This window comes from Rhyacophila brunnea, unplaced genomic scaffold (assembly GCF_057557595.1).
Source record: "Rhyacophila brunnea isolate RB1 unplaced genomic scaffold, BYU_Rbru_1.0 scaffold_5, whole genome shotgun sequence".
NCBI lineage: Eukaryota > Metazoa > Arthropoda > Insecta > Trichoptera > Rhyacophilidae > Rhyacophila > Rhyacophila brunnea.
In genome coordinates this window covers 48,948,339-48,971,895 of record NW_028233170.1, presented here as the reverse complement: position 1 = coordinate 48,971,895, position 23,557 = coordinate 48,948,339, and the positions used below count along the sequence as shown (strand labels likewise).

Below are 23,557 nucleotides of genomic sequence, written 5' to 3'. Positions count from 1 at the left end.
TGTTTTTTTCAGGCCTTGGTAACTTACCTATAATTCAAAATAATGCAAATCTGCATGTGTTCTCAGAATAGTAATCACGTGCCTTTCCTAGTCACTAAGGATGTCGGTCAAGGGCAACGGAAATAAGCTATAAGCTAGACCGGACAAAAAGATACAATCTTGTTAAACAATGTTAATAAATTACATAATACATTTTGTTTCCAACCAGTGAGGTGATTTTTTATTGGAAAATTATTTTCATTATTACATACTTACTGAGTTTAGGTAGCTATTTTAATATATAACAAATAATTCTTCTTGATTTGCCGCCTTTCGAGTAACTGCCGCCCCTAAGTGATGCTTAATCTGCCTACCCCTACGGGACGTCACTGACCACACCATTGGGCTCAAAATACTTGCGCTAACCTAGAAATCGCCGAAAAACATTTGGTAAAAATTTTGGAGTCTTTGAGACAGGATAACTTTCTGATTTCTAGTATTATAGATGTATATTATTCTTTTTTCCAGATTGTGTATGTTAGACCAATTATTGCTTTACAACAAATGTCACGACGTTGGGTGGTCTACAACACATTATTGGTATTTGATGATATTATAAGGATGGACATAATAACGGAGATTGAGATAGACTGGATAATGGAAATTGCTCCACATTGTTATAAACGTGAAGAACTTGAGGATTTGACGAATTAGACGATCAAACATGACTTTCTACTAAAAGTGCTAGTGCAAGTAGCACCACCACTGTTGGGTTTCTGATCAATTTCACGGCAGTGTTGCCAACCGAATGATTCCGTGAAAATGTATTACCAGTAGATTATACTATAATTTTAAGCCAAATAAGACAAAAATACTATAATTTTTAAGGATTCAGAATGAAAAATGTTACGTTGTCACCTCCGAAAGGGGGAGGGGGGGGCGTAGGAGTAGCGCTGGAAGTAACATGCCGGACGAAGATGAAAAGCAAGCGTTGGTAATATTAAAGTATGAAAGATGATGTATGCAATCAATAGTTTAAGAATATAATAAATTTGTTTTATATAAAAATAGGGTAAGAGGTACAATCGTGGGCCACCCTCCAGTGATGGGCCACTCAGCACTAAAACCCAAAAAATAAGTATTTAAAAACTTAAATGATGGGTATTTGTTCCTATATGTGACTCACAACATCATATACTTCGGTTCTAGCACATTATTTCCTGTATAGGTAGCAGGGCTGACCATATAAGTGACCATTTTGTATACTAAGTCACACGTTTTGCATTTTGTCTGACAATTGCTTAACTTTTTGTTAAGGAAATAACATACTTTGTAAGGTAAGATCTCTTTAACTATATATCTAATTATACTTTTTATTTAATAATCGTTATGCTGGATATTCAAACATATAATTATGTTAAGTCTATGACTATTTTAAATTAAAATGACACATCTAGCTGGGTGGCCATTTACTGCACTAAATATATGTAGCAGTTGTATGATGGGCCGGGCTGGCCCATGACTGAAAAAATGGTTTTTTACTTTTAATTAACTTTTTTATGCTAAATACAATATTTATAATGCACTATGTGAGATCCCCGGGGTTCCAGCGGCTAGCTCAGGTGTCCATCGAACCCCGGATTCACAAAAAAAGAAATTCAAACGGTTGGAGTGTAAATAAAACACGGTCTTTCGTGCTCGTAACATGGTCTTCTTATATTTTACATTTTCTTTAAACGTTTACATATTTTGTTTTAACAATAAGTTTCGCAGGTCCTATCCTATCGGAAAGGGGACTTCGCGTACCCACGCCATTCCAGCAAAAAGGACTCTCGTGATTGGCCAAATTTTATCGCGTGATCTTTGATTCGGCGAATCACGAGGACCACCCTGGCGCAGGCGCGTCGAAATTTGGACGTTGCCGACAAGCGCGGCAAAATTTATTATTTTTAAATCCTTATATTTAGTCTTAAAATTATCGCTTTCATCCATCATCATTTATACTTTTTAAATTAAAAAAATACTTACGTGGTTGAGCAAGGAATCAGATTAGATGTTTTATGAAGCCGTTTCTAGAGGTCAGGGTTACGTTTCGACTTGAGCTACTAAATGATTATTTTACACCGGGAGAAGCCCGCCTGTAACAGGGGTGTATCATATGGTACCTGCCGTTTTTATTTTTATGTTATTTTAATTTTAAACAGTCGTTGGCCACGTGGCCGATCACTGAATTTGTACTGGCCGATCACTGTATTTAGAAACATTTAACTTCCCATTTCTTTTAGAATATCAAAATATTGAATAATTTAAGTTTAAAATATGATGTTAAAACTATAGATGATGCTGTTGCATACTTTTTATAACTTTTTAAACATATAAAATTTATGGGGATCACTATGTGAAGTTGCAAAAAAAATCGGAGTGCCACGATCGATATCAATACATTGGAAATATTTTCTATCCGAATCTGGTTTCTGTGGGTATAGTTTCCTATGTTATTTATCGAAAGGCATAAGTCACATCCTATCTACCAAGTTAGTGAGCTTTGTCTAAAAATTTATTTGAAATACATCTTATAGCACTATAATTCTAATGCACCTAGGATTCTTCAGCCTATAGATATAACTGTTTTCCCTCCAGTTAAAGCTGCAAAATATCGCAAAATGCTGTTTTCATCCTTAAAGATTTTACGATGTAGTGGGCAATTAAACAAAAAAAAAAACCTTAAAAGTATTCAAAATACTAGCGGAGGTAAACAGATAAAACATTGTTTATACCATACCTACTGATTGCGGAAAAAACTTATCTGACAACAGCTAGAGCATAGAAAATATAACCCAATTAAATGTTCCTATCTAATGTGTCAGTGCTGAGAGAGAATGCAACATGGCAATAGATACTGAACGCTTGGAAGAAATAAATAAAAATATGGTAAATATGATATCTACAGTTCTAATTCAAACATTATCATGGCCTCAGATACCAAAAATAAACGATAAACATTTTTTACAAAGAGTTCCATTCGCCATTACTTTGCAAAAATATAGAGATATTTAAGACCAAAAAATGGAAAACAAAAAAAGTGCAGAGGAAGATTAAAAAATAGCACATTTTAATGAGGCAATTGAAAGTAGAGGCAATCAAAAATAATAAAGTTTAAAAAATGGCGGCCAAAATCGTTGTGCGATTTGTGAAATAATAATAAAATATCTTAATAAATTAGAATGTTCAGTGTATAAAGATAGCTTCCATTCAAATTGCATTCCAAAATCTCAGCAGGTCCATGTCCCAATTGAGATTGATGTTTTATTTAGTGACTCAGGTGATGAAGTATTCAACAGATAGGTCGATAATTTTCTAAGACCTTAGAATACACTCTCTGTCACTCTATCCTCTTTTATTACATCAACGGTGAGATAAAGGAGTATGTTTGTTGAATTTATCATAAGATTAGACACGTTGATTTAATATTTTATTGAAAAGTAAGCCTTAGTTGTTTAATTTATGCAGAAAAAGACGGGTGGCCCATCACTGTCTGGAAAGTGGCCGATCACTATCTGAGTGTGGCCCATCACTGTACTTTTTGCGTTGTTTTTCATTAATATAAAAAATTAATATAAAATTTTTTTTAAATTAAGTTCAAATATTGTAATTTTGCCGCGCATTGCGCAACGCTGAACTCGTCACGCGCCGGCGCTGAGGTCCACCTCGTGATTTGTGAAATCAAAAGATCATCCGATCGGATTTGGCCGATCACGGGGGTTCCTTAAAAAAAAGCTGGCTTGGGTTGAAGGGTGGTAGAGGTACCCCGTGGCGAGCAGTGAGCGTCTTTTGGTCAAAGCGAACAGACCTGAATCACTGTAATTCTGTAAAAACCCGAAAATAAACTTTTGTAAAACTAACCATGAAAATATAAGACCACGTACGAACAAGACTTTTTTTTATTTTTCTTTTATTTAATTTTTGTGAATCCGGGGTTCTATCAACACCTGAGCTAGTCACTAAACCCTGGATATACTCAAATGGCTATTTCACTTCAAGCATACTAACATTTCAAAATATGTACAGTAAAAACAAAACAATGATTTGGTTGGTCGATGGTGTGCTTGCGGATGTTTACCCTTACTAGTCCTACTAAGCATCTGGCAGCTGATGTACTCGTAGCGCTGACAACAGTATACGTATTCGTACGCATACAATCCACCAACCGAATTATTGTTTTGTTTTTACTGTACTTGTGCGATGCAATTTTCGATTATTGTTTATCGATATTCGACAACTCCACAATTCAAGGGTGTATTAAAAATACCCAAAATTTTTCCTTGAACTCTATTTGTATTACCCAACTGTAAATCGTCACACTGACTTTAACCTTAGCGATAGGTAGGAGGGCCTGCCGAAGATTCTAGCCTGGGGACCCGCTTCAAGATGTAGGGGCCATGATCTAGGAATAACATAAGACCACCTAATTCACCTAAGAGTCTATCATATAATATTATGGTAATTGAAGGTAAGGCATACATAGGACTTGACAATATTGTCATCCTACAATTTTTTGAGTTATTAATATTGACAGGTGTTAAGAGTTATCGATAACTGGCTTTAATATTAAAATAAGGTAGAAACAGATTCAATTTGTCCCCTATAAGTACGAAGACCATACTTCCTTTATTATAGAGACAATTCTTCAGATTCATTCTGTGTTTAACTCACTGTTATCCTATATTCGGCTCTTCGGCATTTAAAGTATAAAGAATCAGTCGTAGAACTCATGGACAGGGTTTACAGTGGAGAAAAATCCTATACCTGAATTCAAAGTATGTGATTACAAATTCCACAGAATCTTCAACTGGGTGAATCACTTTAATATATTACGTATTTTCCAAATATCTTTTGATTGTGTAGAACACAGATAGTACAATTAATTGAATTTCTTTAGTAATTGTCATTTCAAGTGTCCTTTTTTAGATGGTTAATCTTGCTGCTTTTATATGAACAAAAATCACATTTAAATATGTGTACACCTGCAGCATGTCTTACTGTATCGTATTTATACAATATATTTTTTATCAACAATGTATAATTTTAAAGTGGTTAAACCTTCTGCTTAAATTATTATAAAAATATCAAAGGTCTTTTTTTTATTATGAACCTTTTTCAGATTGGTCCTTTATTTTTCTAAGAAAATGTGGGCACCATGAAATGGTTTGAAGCCTCATATTTCATAATTTATTGTCAATTTCTTATCTAAAATATAATAATTATTCAATACTTGTTGGCAATGAATTGCCTATTTTTGAAATTAGAGACCTTACTCCTGAGTACTGGTAAATCCATGCTTGTTTACAAGTTTCATTGTTTCTTCTTTTGATATGCAGACAAAAAGACATAGTACATAGCTATAACATATTCTTAGCATAATAATATGACTGATTATTTCAAAGTATCTTATTGACTGCTTTTTAAATGATTTATAATAATTGATGTTGAAATTATACCGAAAAGTATTTTTTCCAACTGTAAACCGAAATTGCACCATAATTAAAAAAGTCTGTTATATTGAAAAGCTGTATAGCAAGGTATCAAGTGTAGGTATGTTGAATGATGTAAAATGAAGATGGATTTCTATCGAAAGAATTTAAAATATTTCATAAAATAAATAATAAAAACCAAAAAAATTATAGCATATTTTTCTATTAACAAATTAAATAGTCTAATAATTGCATTTTTATTACAAATAATGATCTAATTCTAATACGACTTCACTGTGTAACTATGGTTAGGGTTTTTCTATGACGAATAATATTTTAACATTTCTTCATCTTTGGGTTTAAGAATACATCTATCTTTCATGCTGATGACCCAGCCCGGATCTAAACCATAGAATATCTGCCTCGGATCTTTCCTCACTGTTAAGGCTTCATAATCTGGATCGTCTTCGATTTTCGGCAATTCATAGCCATATTTTTGGGCCAAAACTAATCTTTCTTGCGAGATTTTTTCTGGGTCTGCCAAATAGCCTCGTTTCGCCGGATCGGTGTAATACTCCGCTGCATCCGGAGGCGGCATCATACGTTTCGGAATAGGAATCCCCCTTTGAAAGAATTTTTCAGGGCTTTTGATGGCAAACAAGCTGTGTGGATCGTAATATGCTGTTGTTATGACCCCTCCATGTTTTTCTACCGCCGCAATCACTAATTCACTGGCCCATTGGACTTCAATGTTTATTTTAGAAGCGAAGAAATCAGCGCCTTCATCTGTCAGATTTACACCAAAATGGCGGTGTTCTGGTGAAATACTGTAAATTCCTGTCTGAATGAGAGCAGCCAAATCAATGGGCCTCGATGTATCAATCCTATTGGTATCAATTAGTGTCTGTAGTTGGAGCAATGAGAGAGGTGGGTACTGTCTCCTTAAACTGAAAAAACACATCTTTTATAAGTCTTAGAACGTAACAAATTTATTTTACAATATTAGTAAAAGTCATCAATAACGAATTAGGATTCACTGACATTTTGAGCTGGATATAATGCTAACCAATATAAAATTTTTAACCAAACTACTAGAGTATCCCAAGGATGATATTGTCTGTTAAATAATAACACTGTCGACATCCGATATATGGCTTCCAACGAAGAATCAATCAAAATGTAATCATTCATAACATATTGCCGTGTTAATATTTGTGATATGCAATGCAATACAAAATAAGCATATATATATTTTGCATATAATTGTCCAACCGAATATTTTACAAAATCAAAAACAATCCTGTCTGAAAACAGATTTCATAATAAAAAAAACTTTCTGTACAATATTACTTTTAACGTATAAAATTAATTCACTTTCATGTACGGTTTGACTAACTAGCTACACATTTTATCCCCATAGACCAATGTACACAGAACAAATGCTAGGTACCCCCCGCACCATCCAAAACATGCGTGCCTCTTCCACTGGACTCTGTGCATAACTAGTAGGTACACGATGCAGCTTGTTTGTTTTATATCCGTGCATTAAAAAAAAAAGAAATTGCACCGTGTTAACTTCAAATTCATCCATTCTGATCGGCAGGAAATTGTCCCAGGGTTGCTCATAACTGCTCTAAATACTATTTATTCTTTTCAATTAATGCATTACCAAAAATTATTAGGGTGTGACCATTTAGATTAAAGCATGGTTTACTAAAGTGGTGCTACCGGCCCACTGTGGACACTGGAGAGATGAGAGTCTGAGGACATATTGACCTGATAATATCTGATAATGTATATTATACACAAATTAAATAGGTAACACAACACCAGGTTCATTCCTCTCATTAGTTATTATTTGAAATTTTACTGATTTAATTACTAACGCACCGCTCTAAGATTGTTTACAAGAGGAAGTGCGGCAGTGGGTACAGGGGAGGTGAAGAAGGTCCATTTGTATCCAATTACGCATTTAAATTGGTCGCCACTTTACACGCACCTCACCTGTAGCCTCCGTTGCGCTTCCCCTAGTAAGCAATCTTACAGCGGCAGGTTTTTACTATGTACTAACTAAATTGAAAAAAACCGCACTTGTGCCGAAGGCATGAACACTCTGTTACATTTTCTCATATTTAGTTATAGGTATTCATAGTTGAGTTAATAAGATCTTGACAATGTTAGATTCTGAGAATCAATTCCATCTGTGATTCTTTAGGAGACTTCAACTAGAAGAGGTTGAAATATTAATTAATTAAGAGTTTGATTTCATGATTCTCTGTGTGTAAACCCATCTCTGTATTCCAATAAAACCTGCGGTGGGGTAGCAGGGGAATTAAGGTATTAGTTAATTAACTTCTGGAGTTGCATTAGAACTAAATCATCAGCATAGATAGTGGGCCTCAAAATATCTCTTATGACTTACAAATGATTCATTTGACTGTCAGTCGGGAAGGATTATTTCAAGGAATCTATGGCAGTGGCGAAGACTCCATACTAGGCGATTACTTACTACCTTAAGCCTATTAACGGATTTAAAAATAATCTTCTTTATTTCATATTTTACAAAATTGATATCATTTTCCAACGACAAAATATGTCTGTAGGTATTATAAATTGACTGCCGGCTTGCTTAACTAGACGGACATGTAGCTATTGGCACTAATACGTAAGCAGTTATTATACCAACGTCCATAATCAAACGAAGGCTTCAACTAGTTTGGTACATTTCACCCATATAACACATACATAGGGTTACACACATATTTTAATAAACATAGAATGTCAAAACCAGTGTCATACTATCACGTGACCCAAGGCTGTAGGTACGTAAGCCTACACTTTTTTTTTTTTTTTTTGGTGCGCCGGACCCGATACGAAACAGTCTCGCAGTCGAAACGCCTGACTGCTTTGACAGTACAATTCGCTATATATTATAGCTATAACGCGTTCTTCGTTGGAGTCAATGTTTTCTAAAAATTTTATGCCCATTTCAATTAAGCTGAGACCTTCTGTCAAGCTTGCAATTGTCATGTGCTTTTCTGGTGGAACTGGGTCTGAAGTGTCGGATAAAGAACTGGGTAACTCCGAGTTCACGTAAGTCGGGGTATTACTGAACTGTAAATATCTACCGCGACCTACCTACCTTCAACAGGCACCCTTCGCCACTGATCTACGGTATCTTTGGTATTTCAAGTTGAGATCAAGTTCATTAGAAGAAAAGCAAAAACAATAAAAGATGAACAAAAACATATTTATAAAAACTATTTTTGGATTTAGATTTGTTCTTCAAACTTTGGATTCATTCAATCAGAATCGCACTCAAAACCCTATATTCTACAACAAGAATGTCAAACTCAAAGCCTCACACGGGACCAATAACAAAGGTTTAAGTTTATATAGGGCTGCATAAAAACGTATGTTTATTTCGAAAAGTACAGTATAAGCAGGAACAATGTTAAATGTTTTACTAACACTACTTGTAATCTCTTCTGTACTACTATCTTTTCTAGTTGGGGGAAATCTTGTTCGCAGTGATTACTTTCAAAACTGAACCAAAGTGAATGTCAGTAATACTAGATATGAATCTGGGGGGGATAAGGTCACTGCATCGTTGCATCATGGCTATCGTGATCGGTCATTAGCCGTCTCTACATTTGTGAATTTTTTCATTTCTAGGCAGTACACGCGTAGCTTGTCTCAGACCAGTTTTAAAATGACCATTTCTCGTGATGTAAGTGCTAGCGCAAGTAGCACCACCACTGATTGGATTCTGATCAACTTCACGGCAGTGTTGCCAACCGAATGATTCCGTGAAAATGTATTAACAGTAGATTATACTATAATTTTAAGCCAAATAAGACAAAAATACTACAATTTTTAAGGATTCAGAACGAAAAATGTTCGTGTACTATAGTTTTTTTAAAATACTATAATTTTTATATCTTAGTATTAAAGGGAGCATTATAAAAAAATGACAACTTCCCATTAAAAATTGAAAACAATTTAATGTACAAGTGTAGACAGTTGACACAGTACATTTCACATAGTTAATCTAAAGCATGGATAAAACAACTCGGCGTTATAGCGTCTGTACACATGCATGGATTTACTGGCACCAATAGTGTGTAAATTAAACTATCGCAATAATAACTGTTTACACATAATAGTGCTGACTGTCCAAGGCAAAGATATTCGTTTTTATACATGTGTCCCGCGGGCCTCAAGTTTACCATGCTTAGCCAACAAGGTACCCTACGGTTCAGAGTATTAATTTTATTATTCGTATTTTTAAAAGTCATATTTAATACTTACTGATGTCCTTTATAATATGGCTCAAAAGAGAATCTCAAATAAAATGGATTGTTTCCAGTTTCATAGCCCAATCTCATATAGTTCATACGCTGTCCTGATCCCTTGTTTCCACAACCATGTTTATCTCCGCCATACTGACCTCTGCCACGTTTTTCCTGATTAACAATCAAATCATCATCGGTTTCTTGAATGATAACAATTTAAACTAGATATATCTACATGAGAAAAAGACCAGAGATAGTACTAAGACATCAACATAATTATTTTAGATGGATAGTGGTGAGTATAAAAACAGGAAAAGTTAGTCCTTACCAATGATCAACAAAACTCACATAAATATTCGACATGTCATATATTATATTATTCAGATTTATTTTTATATTAGTAGCATATTTACAAATGTTTATCGCAATAAGACAGGCGGAGATGAACATGAAATACTTACAGTTCTATTAGACCCGGGGTTATTCCGAATATTTGCCAAACAAACTCTGGGTAATGTTTTAAGCATCGTCAACGCTTTATCGGTTACGTTTTTAATACTCATCTTTAGTTTTTTACAAATTTTACTGGCGTTGCAGTAAGTTGGATAATCTAAAAGTATATAGCATAACCTAGAATTTTAACTTGTCAATATGAGGTGCTCATAGACTAATATAGTTCAAGTGAAGTTCTCAACCGATTGGCCTATGTGTTTGACCATAGATAATATACGTTTGACGTTTCATAAATTGGCGCAATGCGCATGCGTAAAAAGTAAATCGGAAACAGTTTGAGATTATTAGATGTTTGGTTCACTGTTTCAGCAAAATTCAAACCATTTTCTGACCGTCAAAAGTGGTTTGGTATGAAAAGTCAAACTACTTTTGACGATCTGTCAAAGTGATAACGGCCCAAACAGGACGTAACCTAAAAATGATAGTCATTTTTTATTATATTCCGTCTGTCTCTCGACATATTGCGTTGCCCATAAACAATATAATATTTATAGTATTAAGAAAAAAATAGATGATAATCATTGTTCGGCATTTATATATCGTGAGATGTTGATATTAATATTTTAGACATTTACACCATAGGAGTTCAGTTGAATTAGGTACCTACCTAGGTAAATTATCTTAATAAGGACACTCATTTACAAGGGCAATAATCAATGCCTATTATTCATAAGTAACCATACGCGAACAAGAAACCACTATTGGTCTTATTATCCCAAAATTCCTGCCATATTTTCTATGCAAATAGTTCGACTTAATATCATTACCTATATTTCATGTCAGATCAACAATTTATCGTCATTAATTTATTTATATTTGTCTACCACCAACAATAATAAACTCTTTCAATTAACACAACAGTATATCAATCAGATCTCTGATATTTTTGTTTTTGCAATGTTACAGATTTTCAAAAATGTGACAAGTACATTTCCTGATGCTGAAGAACCCATGTTGGATATAGATAAGGATGCTGCTGGTTTGCAAGAGCAACAATACCCATTACAGGAGGACCTCGACTTTCGCACATAATTGGTTCCTGAAAAGGTGTGCGAATGTTGAATGTTCGAAAGTAGAGGGAAGTAAAAAAAATTAAATTGTGTGTATTTTGAAATATGTATTTATCAAGTAAATATAAGATGTTTAAGAGACATGTTTAAGTGGGGTTTGCGGATGTTTCCCTTAAAAAGTTATCAAGAGTTAACTGTTTGCCACTCTTCTTTTTCTTATTTTAAAATTTTAAATGGTAAATTATTAACTTTACAATATTGCTTAACTGCTGGCACGAAATGTAAAGTGAACCAATCTTTTAATATTAACGCAGTAAACCCAGTTTTTTTATCTTTATTTGATTACTGGAAGCAATTCTTTATCCTTCCCTTTCAATGCCCTGGGATTTTCTGGTTGATAAATTAACATTGGCATCAATTTTAAATCACCAGCCAAGTCTCCACCAAGAAGCAATGTCAATCGGTTTTTAGAAGGTTTATGCCAAGGGGCAACTGATTCTTCCTTAGATAAGAATGTACGACTAGGCATTTTTATCCAAAATAAACCTGTGTCATCTACATTAAATATTTGACTAGAAGAATATTGTACATCTTCAATAATTTTGGATAATGAGGAAATAAATTCTCCGCGAAAATCAGCCGATTCTCCAGTGAATTTAATATAAACCAATCTTTACTTACTTGAAAAATCGTGTTAGAATCTTCTTTTAATCTAGCCTTCCAATCTTTGTGCAAACTAAGAGCCTTCGCTTGAATAATTGAAATATTCAGAGGGACATCTTTTTGATGTTGGTCGTCGATCCATGATGACAAATATTTTTCCATTTCATCCATAACTATGCCGTGTCTTTTGGAAACAACCTTTAAAGATATATTTCCACAATTTTGAACGTATTCCTTAATTTTATTTTTATTTTTCAAAATTGAACATATCGTAGTAGACCTGTTTGTATCATACGAACGTCCGATTGAAGAAAAAGATTCACCGCAATCAGAACGTCGTGTGAAGTTTATAAGTCCTTGATTTCTCTTTGTTCGTATCAACACTGCAGTTTTTCTGTTTCTCACTCTTGTTTATAAATCTTTAGGGTGAAATATTTCAAATGAATAAAATTAGCAAAACGCACAACATAACACGCCCACACGCGCTCCTGCGCAAGACAAAACCTATCCTAGCTAGCTCACAAGCAAAGTGACGAGTGCGAGCAGGATGCAAGTGACGTAAGAAATGCACTTGCTTGTGAACGAGCGAGAAGGGGATATCTTAACCCCACGGCCAACGCGACGTTTTAAAAAAACGATTTTTTTTGAAATGTGCGAAATAGCGAATTGTGCGAAAGTCGAACATTCGTAAGTCGAGGTCCGCCTGTACCATGGTTGACAAATTTTGGTCGAAGTTATACGTTGACCAACAATCAAGTCAATTCAAAGAATTGGCAGCAATAATTTTTAAATGTCGATTTTTCTACTAGGTAGGTACTGTATACTGTGGAAGATCATTCAGTGTAATGCACTTCATAAAAAACAAATATCAAAACCAGCTCACACTGAAAAGAAAGGAATAGGTATTGAGGAATTTCCATTTGCATTATTTTTAAATAAATAGATATTATGTACCAACATGCTCAAATCTCTTCTATTAAATGGACTTATCTATAAATAAATGGATCGATTTTTTTAGTAAATAAAATTTACCTTTAATTTTTTCAATCACAACAAAAGTGAAATTTAGTGCGGCCACCAGACGTTTCCATAGAACTGTCAATGTCAATTGTGCGGTCACAGTTAAATTTCACGCGAGAACCACTACTAACGCATAGAGCGGCATAATAAGTGTGCCGAATGCTTACTCACTCGCACTTATGATTCATTTTTGTTCAGGCCTTAGTACAGACCTACAAACTTATCTAAAGAATGGATGGAGGAGCCACAGTCGAAAACTACCCAAACAAGACTCGCAACTGGACAGACTCTGACATTTGAATGACGTTTCCAATATGGCGTCCATATGGTAGTTCGTAGTTCCATTTTTGACCGTACTTTAGATACCTACCTGTTTGTAGGACTGTACAAATCTGTTTACAGGAAGCCAGGCGAGAACAGCGACAATTTTCATAGCCGACTTCGTCAAAATTCATGAATTCAATAATAGCCTAACCTAATCTGACCTAACAAATAATCCAATATGTATATCGGCTATCTTCAAAATTTGTTTGTCTCTGGCTTCCACTATGTGGACAAGTAACAAAAAAATTTGATTGGAAAAATATGACTCAATTTTTTAAGTTACTTTTTTGTGACAAACAAAAAACCTATGCAGTCATTTTCTACCGTAAACAGTGCGTAGGTAAGTAGTTACTATATTTACTATAATTTTTAGAACCGCGTATAGGTAAAACACTTTACAGAGTCAGTGTTGTACGCTAAAATTGCTTCGCATCGCTCTTGGTATTATTTGTGTGTATGCATTAAGGCCTGTAATAAAACCCTACTTAGAACCGCCTGCAATTATTACCGTATCACCAATTGGTTAGGCGTACAGTGGAGGGGCGTAAAGGGCGGAGTTTCTATTGTTATTGAAAGTCCCTGGTCATAAACAAGTCATAAACTCATTCTTTGGAGTCGTCTACAGTGTGTTCATATAGTGATTGTTATCTGGCTGTCTATATAGCTGGGCGCGTCTTAAGTGTCTAATGTATGAAATTATGTTCTTCCTATTATTGATTTTACTTTAACAGCATTATACTTATAGTTGAAAATGTCATTTGTAATTGTTCTCCGAAGTCCTAATGATTATATGTATAATTAAATGACATTGCAAACGAAATTATGTATTTACGGTATTATAATTGTCTTTAATTGTTTAGTTATCTATAAATTTATAATTAGTATCTTTAGAATTATCTTCAAATGTGGTAATCTTGCCAGTGACGTCCCTAGACAAAATACCGCCCCTAGGCAGCGCATGCCTTCACATTTTTTAAATTAAGTTAAGTTAATTACTTAATTATAATTAAGTATGTGTCTACCTATAATTCAAATTTAATTCGCAAATCTGCACGTGTCATTGCTATTCACCAAGGACGTCACGTCCAAGAACAACGGAAGTAAACTAGACATCACGAACTGGATAAAAGATTGTAGTCCGATGAAAACTTGTATAGTAATTAATACGTTTTGTTTCCAACCAGTGAGCTGAATTTTTTAATGGAAAGATATTTCTTTTATTACTAAGTTTAGGTAGTTATTTCTATAGGTGTCTTAAGATTCTCCTCGATTTGCCGCCCTTCGTGTAACTGCCGCCTCCAAGCGACGCTCAATCTGCCTACCCACGGGACATCACTGAATCTTGCCCATTTTTTGAATAATAAAATGCCTAATTCTTGTCAAATTTGGGATCACAGAGATTATCAATATAATTTTTTATCGTAAATATTTCACTATAACAATGTCAACATAAATTAAGCCAATGATTTTATAAATGCGTTTAAAAATTAATAAATGTAAAAAATCTTAACACCACTGCACATGCATGTACTGAAATATGACTATATTCTAAAACATTAGAACGAGAGGTTTAAAAGAATACTATTTTATATAATAAAAATACTTTATGCAGTCATAAAATATTTAAAATAAATATAAAGGATAATAAGGCTTCAAAATTATATAAATAGATTATCTACAACGTTTAAGGAATTTCCAGGATCATGCTTTGAAAATGCAAACAAGCTCCATTTTCACCTACGCTGAGCATGTCCGCCCTTAAGGCTAATTCATAAATTCCAAAACATTGTTATATTCCCAATCCCAACTAAATAAATAATAATACACGATGTTTTCATTGAATTGTAACTTTCAGTATAAGTAAATAATATATAGGTACCTATGTTATAATGAACGCATTTTTATTCCATATTTTATTGCCATGCCGCCCGCTCGAGCGTGTATTGGCTGACGTCACAATTACGTCATGTCGTCTGGTGCCACACGAGATGATAGTTAGGAAATCGGGCTGCAGGGGCTATACCTAGCTACTATTTTGGTGACAACAAGATGGCAGCACTGATCAAATAGTCGCTCATGAATGTTTGACAGATAAGGTCATAGCACGTCAGCGTTGCCATGTCTACTGAAATTTCAGTAGATCTACTGATATTTTTGGCAATATACTGAATCTACTGATATTTTCTGAAATCTACTGATATTTCTTCATTTCACAAAATTCCCACCAGCCGGGAAAAAAACTAGCCATTTTTGAAAACTTGGGAATCTGTGGCTAAAATTTTTTCTCCTAAAAAAACGAGCCGACCATGAAAAATAGGGAACCTGCGGCCCGCATTTTTTTTACACATTCTACTGAAATTAAAAATTTTGACTTGGCAACACTGTAGTACGTATACAAATCCATAAAAATATACAACCTAACAATGTTATTAAATCGTTAAATTTCTACATTCAATAAGCTCAATCGAAAAGATTATCATGGGCAAGCATAAAGATAAGAAGCGCAGTCGTCGCTACAGCACTTCGAACAGTGAGGGTAGCGCTGAAGAGTTACGGAGGAAAGATTTGAAAGAACGTGATGAATTCTCCAAAAGGCTCAAAGAAAAAGATGATCACAAAACTCGGAAAATTGTTGAGTCGTCTGACAAGAGATCTTTCGAAGATGCTGCCAAGAGACTCAAGATAGAAGCCGAAGACAGAGATAAAATGCTTCCTATTCTCAGAATACAGTCAAGGCGCAAATACCTGGAAAAGAGGAAAGACGACAAAGTTGCAGAACTGGAAGCGGATATCGCAGATGATGAATACTTATTCGACGAGAAAGTGTAAGTGTTTCAATTGTCTACCTTTTTTAGTGAAAAGTAAACATAAACAATCCGAAACATACCTACTATGCCTAGTACAGAACGAGATACATCTGTATGTGAACAAATAAACATATATAACAAACTGTTGGTAAATAATTGGCAACATTGGACCAATATGTTCATTGTTGTTGAGTTGACGGATGAATTTCGGTGATGCAAATCGTTACATTTTGTTTCCTCTGTCATCGATAAGTCGTTTCGAATCATGTATATTATTGATAATGATATAATATTTTGTAAATTGGTGTGGAATAGTCATTGTGATTTTTACATTAAAAAATGTGATTTACGACCATTTTGTCATTTTCTGTTTTTATTTCTGTGTTTAATATTATTTCCAATTACTTCGTATGAAGTTGAGATGTTCCAAATTATGTATACGTATTCAATAACGAATGCTACATTTATAAATCATGTGTATTATTCATTGAATAAATAACTTTTTAATACACGTATTTTCATCAACAATATTCTGTTGAGATCGTTTTGAACCACATATGTGTATTTTGGCGCCCGCTATTGCATGTATCTAATAGCGAATGTCTATTTCTTGTAAAGCAATAACTGTTAAGAAACCTCTTCAGGAGGAAATTGAAATCGACACCGAATTATAGAGCCAATGATGAGATGCGTATTTACTTTTGACAATAAGCAGTATAAACTATTTGTCTGTTAACCTTTTCAGATTAACTAAACGTGAAAAAAAGGAACGGGACCATAAAAAGGAACTCTTACGTATCGCCAGAGAACATGAGAGGGCGAGAGAACTTGAAAATGTTCAACGATATCATATGCCCCGTGATCTTAAAAAGGGAGAAAAGGGTAAAACTATTAATTTATAATTGTGTGATAGTCCATTTTAAATTTATAAAATTCTTTGAGGCATGTGAATATTATATGCAGTGAAACTCGAATTTTACGTTTTTCCGGTATTTGTACGTAGTTTCTGCACTCCCATTTCATTTTAGTATATTTAATACTCGGTTATCATTTAAATAAATATGTAGGTGTAGAAAACCGTCTTAAGCGTAGGCCTATCTATAGCGTCGTGGGTTTTATAGACTATGAGAAGGCGTTCGATTCGATAAAGAATTGTTCAATACTCGATGCACTCAGAAAACAAGGAATCCCTGGGCGCTATATAAATATTTTCATTAATATATACAGTAGCGCAACAGCATCTGTCAATCTCCGTAAACCATCGCGCAGATTTCCTATCAGCAAAGGAGTCCGACAAGGTGATACAATCTCACCTAAACTATTTACAGCTACCCTTGAAGACTTATTCAGGCAACTTGACTGGAATGACAAAGAGATCCCCATAAATGGAGAATACCTGAGTCATCTGCGCTTTTCCGATGACATGGTAATTTTCTCGCAAGACTCAGAAGACCTCCAAAGCAGAATGCAGGAACTCGCTGAAGTAAGCAACAAAGTAGATTTGAAAATAAATCTAACAAAGACGAAAGTCATGTTCAACTGCCAAAAAGAGATCCTCATCAATGGCACTCAGCTCGAACAGGTGAAAAGCTACATCTATCTGGGACAACAAATGTCTATAGATGGATGTAAATTTGATGAAATTGTTCGCAGAGTAAAGTTAGGCTGGAGTGCTTTTGGCCGCCTGAATAATGTCTTCAAAAGTGACCTTCCACTGTGCCTAAAGCGCAAAGTGTTCAACCAGTGTGTACTTCCCGTGATCACATATGCGTGTGAAACATGGACCCTAGGTAAAAGAGAGATCCAGAAACTTAGAGTAGCACAACGTGGTATGTAGAGGTGCATGCTGGGCATAACGCGAAAGGACAAAAAGAAGAATGAGTGAATAAGGAAGCAGACAAGGGTTTGCGATGGTAATAGAGTTTATTAAAAGCCTTAAATGGAGATGGGCTGGACACATAGCTCGAAGGAGAGACAATCGTTGGACAAATCAAGTCATCCAGTGGTATCTAACAGTGGCGAAGGGTGACTTTTGGAAAGAGGTAAGCTGTGGAGATCAGTGAAAAAGAGCACACTTGTCAGGTAACTTACGGGAAATAAGAAGATAATACTTACGATATTACTACTGATGAGTAGGTGCACACTAATGACAACGACACACTGGTAATAGGTTTCACCGCTGAATTTGTCAAATTATTTAAATCACTTATGGCAGTAGAATTCCACGCATACTTTTCTTTACCAAACAATACGCATCGCCAACAAAAAAGTTTGTTTAATGTATGCCAGTCAAAAACAAATATTTATCATATAAATTGTTGTGAAAATGTCTAATATAAGTTTTTTTGTTGTATTCAAATCTAAATGAACACTACACTACAACAGGGACACTACACAATTTAATAAATACTTATATATTTAAAGCACTGGCGAATGATTTCGGTACAATATGAGATAATTTATCCACATTCAAAACACAGTAACATGCTGAATTTTGTATTATAAAATAAACCTTTATCACCGCTTTGAAATGTCGAAATGACATGAACTGTGAATAGCATGTTATGTTTGTCTATGACTAAAGTAACCTAAATAATAATCGCGAATTAATACAATATTTATTTTTAAAAACAATTTATAAATTATATGTGATCGAACACAATAGTTATTATTTTTTTAATCATCCTTATTATTTATTATTTGCTTTAAAAGATAATCATAGACAATAAGCAAATCAACATAGCGCATAAGCTTGTCCTGTTTACGCTTCTAAGTCGGGAACAAAAATGCAGACATGCATAAAGTTGGCAACTGAATTGCGGTAGAAAATTCGGCTTGGATTATTGTCGACATAATTCAAAAAATAGCATTCACGTTGTGACGTTCCGCCATTTATTTTTGATTTGAAACTTGACTAAATTAAACGCTCTACTTATAAATAACGACGATAGATGACAATCAATATTTTTATTATAACCTAGACAGTATAGATATTTATTTATTTAAATTAAATACTTGAAAATAGAAGGTTAGCTTTAAATAATCGCTTAGTATGGAGCCTTCGCCACTGGTATCCAAGAAGTACAAAACGTCCGCAAGATAGACCTAGAGGCCGCTGGATCGATCAAATGATAAAGTTCTGCGGAAGTACGTGGCAGCGCAATGCACAGGACCGAGAGAAGTGGAAGCAGCTTGAAGAGGCCTTCATCCAGCAGTGGATAGATTCAGGCTGATGATGATGATGATTCATAGTAATACATCCATCTATTGCAGTACTTCTCAAACTGAGGTGCCCCGGAGCTGCTGCCAGGAAGCCGCGAAATATTTCAGTATTTGAAAAAAAAATCATAAAAATGTCATTCGACCTCATATCACTGGACGATATGAGGTCGAATTTTCACGCGATCACAATGCTTTTTCCGATATGGATAATTAATCTACTAATATTTATAAATTATTTTGATTTTTTAGTTAAACAAAATATACAAAATTTATATTGACCTAATTGCAGCATTTTCATCATTACTGGTAATAAAAAATAAACAGTATAATAAAAATGTACCTATAATAATAATTAATGGTAAATAAAGTACTGTTGGTTACTAAAGACTAAAATTTTTGGGGAGGGGAGTCTTGGATTTTTATTTTCTGATTTCGGGGGCCGTGGTATGAAAAGGTTTGAGAAGCACTGATCTATTGAAAAAATCATATTGTATTTTATTCATAAGATGTTTTTTATGAAAAATAGTAGTGATTTTTTATGTTTTTATTATAGGAAATTATGTGGAGGTGGACGAGAGAGAGAAACATCCCAACTCTGAACAGCGAAAATGGGAGCAAGAACAGATGGCCTCTGCTGTATATAAATTCGGAGCTAAAGAAGCTGCTACTTCTAACCGGGACTATGAGCTGTTACTCGATGATCGAATTGAGTTCATTCAAGCTCTCCGTTTGGATGGCAATAAAGAGACTACTAAAAAGGAACCATCCGTATCCGTGGCAGAAAAGAAAAAGATGGACATAGAAGAAACAAAGATATCTCTTCCAGTATACCCATTCAGAGACGATCTCATAGCTGCAGTGAAAGAACATCAGGTTTTGATTGTCGAAGGGGAGACTGGATCAGGCAAAACGACTCAAATACCTCAATATTTACATGAAGCCGGTTTTACCGAAGGTGGCAAAATGATTGGATGTACTCAACCTCGCCGAGTCGCCGCTATGTCTGTTTCAGCGCGTGTGGCACAGGAAATGGGCGTTAAACTAGGAAATGAAGTTGGCTACAGTATAAGATTCGAAGACTGCACTTCAGAAAGAACTATTTTGAAATATATGACGGACGGTACTCTCCATAGAGAGTTTCTCTCCGAACCGGACTTGGCGACTTACAGTGTCATGATCATCGATGAAGCCCACGAGAGAACACTGCATACTGACATTCTGTTTGGCTTGGTCAAAGATATCGCTCGATTTCGACCAGATCTGAAACTTCTAATCTCCAGTGCGACATTGGACGCTCAAAAGTTTTCAGAGTTCTTCGATGACGCTCCGATATTCAGAATACCCGGAAGGCGTTTTCCTGTCGATATTTATTACACGAAAGCACCTGAAGCGGATTATGTCGATGCATGTGTCATCTCCATTCTTCAGATACATGCGACGCAGCCGTTAGGAGACATTCTTGTATTTTTAACTGGCCAAGATGAAATCGAAACCTGTAATGAAATGCTGCAAGATAGAACTAAAAGGTTGGGATCGAAAGTAAAAGAATTAATTATACTACCCGTGTACGCTAATCTTCCTAGTGAAATGCAAGCTAAGATATTTGACCCGACACCTCCGGGAGCTAGAAAAGTGGTCCTAGCCACTAACATCGCGGAAACCTCATTAACTATCGACAATATAATTTACGTCATCGATCCGGGATTCGCAAAACAAAACAATTTTAATTCTCGAACTGGTATGGAGAGTTTAATGGTAGTACCTATATCAAAAGCATCAGCCAACCAGAGAGCCGGCAGAGCAGGAAGAGTTGCTCCTGGAAAATGTTTCCGATTGTACACTGCCTGGGCTTACAAGCATGAATTGGAAGACAATACCATTCCAGAAATACAAAGAATAAATCTAGGTAATGCAGTGCTCACTCTCAAAGCTTTAGGTATTAACGATTTAATTAATTTTGATTTCTTGGATCCACCTCCGCATGAAACCCTCGTTCTGGCCTTGGAACAACTGTATGCTCTCGGAGCTTTGAATCATCATGGAGAGTTAACCAAAGCCGGCAGACGTATGGCTGAATTTCCCACTAATCCAATGATGGCGAAGATGCTTCTAGCCAGTGAAAAGTAAATACCATATTTTTTGACACAATAATTTAAATCCGTAAAACATACATGCCCTTGACAACATCCCTTACACAGTGGCGCTCGGCTAGTATTTATTTATATAGTTACATTAATGTTTTATTTTATTACCGAATGTACTGTTAATATTAACAATATGAATTTTTATAACTTACAAAAAGGTTCAAACGTATTTCCTCTGTTCCAGATACAAATGTTCCGAGGAAATAGTCACAATCTCTGCAATGCTATCTGTAAATGGGGCAATATTTTACCGCCCGAAAGACAAAATCATCCACGCTGATACGGCGAGAAAAAATTTCAACCATATCGGTGGCGATCACTTAAGTTTAATGAATGTTTACAATCAGTGGGCGGAGTCAGATTTTTCCGTTCAGTGGTGCTATGAAAATTTCATCCAGTACAGATCCCTGAAGAGAGCTCGAGACGTTCGGGAACAGCTGGTGGGGCTGATGCAGCGGGTGGAAATAGACATGGTCTCCAGTATTGAAGAGAATGCCAACATAAGAAAAGCAATCACAGCTGGATATTTTTATCACATAGCAAAACTTTCAAAGGGAGGAAATTATAAAACTGCCAAGCACAATCAAGTAATTACTATTCTTGCATAAAATTCTTATGCTACATAATATTCTCAGATCAATATAAATTCTCATTCACCCGTTGGCGACTTGTAGTTACCCAGTCCAGGGGTCAGCAAACCGCGGTTACTGGGGTAGCCGTGTGCGGCTCTTTTTTTGCCAAATTCACAATTTTCACAAAAACTTTTGCAACAAACTGGCACATAACGAGAAATCAATTTTGGAAAGACACTTCAGACAGTTCTGTTCAATATCAGTAATTTTAATGTATGCACACGTAGAAACTGTTAAAATTAATTGAAACTAGCATGAACAATAATTTACAATACTAATACTTTAGAGTTAGCACTCTCCATCATTGAATTAACAGAGATGGTGATCATTCAAAATATTCTGCATAATGACGAAACCATAGACTAAATTTGTCATCAATTCAATTCAACCAATAAATTGTAATTATTATGATATGTTTTATTAAAAATAATCCCCTTACGGATTTAGTCTTAACTCTTTGTAATTTTTCTTCTATGATTTTATTCTCATAGGTAAATGTTTATTAACATGTTTCAGACTGTAATGATTCACCCAAACAGTGCTCTATTTGAAGAATTGCCACGGTGGGTGCTGTATCACGAATTAGTATTTACAACAAAAGAATTTATGAGACAAATAACGGAGATTGAAAGCAAGTGGCTGTTGGATGTTGCTCCACATTATTATAAGCCGAAGGAACTTGAGGATTCCACAAACAAGAAGATGCCTAAAGTTATCGGCAGATCGAAATTAGCTGAAAATTGACTGAAATCTCACTGTAAATCAATTAAAATAAATGGGTTTTTTTTTAACTGTTCTTTAATTTATCGATGTAGGAATAACTTTTTTTTTATTCAGTGCTAAAACCCAATGTGGATCTTCGCCTACTCCATCTGTCTCCATTCAGGTCTATCCAACCGTACAGTTTTAGACATACAAGGTCTTTAAATCCATCTTAACACTATTCCTCCATCTTCGTTTGCCTACCGGCTTCTTGAAAACAGTTTCTCTGTCATGGCTGTATTGTCCATCCTGTGTACTTACCCCAAACATGTAAGTCGGCCGAATTTGATGGACTATATGATATGCGGGTTCTTGTAGATAGTGTATAGCTCGCTATTGCAACTCCACTCTGGCTGTAGGTCATTGATGGCTATGAAGATACCCTGCAGCACGCTCCGCTCAAATGCACCAGGTTTCAGAGCCATACATGACATCTGGGCTTATTAGTGTTCAATACAAGATGTATTTTAAGTGGCGGTTCAATGTCTTAAAACATAGTTCCTTTGGACTGAAGCGACATGTGTTGCCTAGCACAATAGTTACGAAATAACATATGTGGTCAATCAACAGTCTCATGCAATTTTTTGAGTAATTGATGTTTTTGTGTTTTTCTTAGCGCACTCATGTTCAGATTAAATCTTAGCTCGGACAGTAAAAGAGTGTGGGGTGTGAGAACAGATTTGTTTCGTTCCTTGTAAATGATAATGAAATCTCA

At 35.1% G+C, this 23,557-nt stretch overlaps 3 protein-coding genes across 3 annotated transcripts in view; 1 reads left to right on the top strand and 2 right to left on the bottom strand.

The window, feature by feature from the left end:
- Positions 1-5,657: 5,657 nt before the first annotated feature.
- On the bottom strand, positions 5,658-10,428 carry mRpL15 (mitochondrial ribosomal protein L15). The gene is made up of 3 exons (XM_085955507.1): positions 10,207-10,428; positions 9,762-9,916; positions 5,658-6,397 (listed from the first exon to the last, which is right to left on the bottom strand). The coding sequence occupies exons 1-3, from the start codon at positions 10,306-10,308 to the stop codon at positions 5,770-5,772; spliced, it is 885 nt and encodes a 294-aa protein (XP_085811633.1). The 5' UTR covers positions 10,309-10,428; the 3' UTR covers positions 5,658-5,769.
- A 540-nt stretch (positions 10,429-10,968) lies between these two features.
- Positions 10,969-23,557, bottom strand: part of LOC147066533 (V-type proton ATPase subunit d-like) — a gene marked incomplete at its 5' end in the record, with an annotated part of 45,707 nt that continues 33,118 nt past the window's right edge. Inside the window, 2 exons of the mRNA XM_085955667.1 lie at positions 10,969-11,025; positions 11,950-12,129. Coding sequence (XP_085811793.1) covers positions 10,969-11,025; positions 11,950-12,129 — 237 coding nt within the window. The remainder of the gene's footprint in view (positions 11,026-11,949; positions 12,130-23,557) is intronic.
- On the top strand, positions 15,656-22,871 carry l(2)37Cb (DEAH-box helicase 16 lethal (2) 37Cb). Its single transcript, XM_085956216.1, has 5 exons — positions 15,656-16,100; positions 16,828-16,964; positions 19,858-21,427; positions 21,633-22,035; positions 22,597-22,871. The coding sequence occupies exons 1-5, from the start codon at positions 15,754-15,756 to the stop codon at positions 22,822-22,824; spliced, it is 2,685 nt and encodes an 894-aa protein (XP_085812342.1). The 5' UTR covers positions 15,656-15,753; the 3' UTR covers positions 22,825-22,871.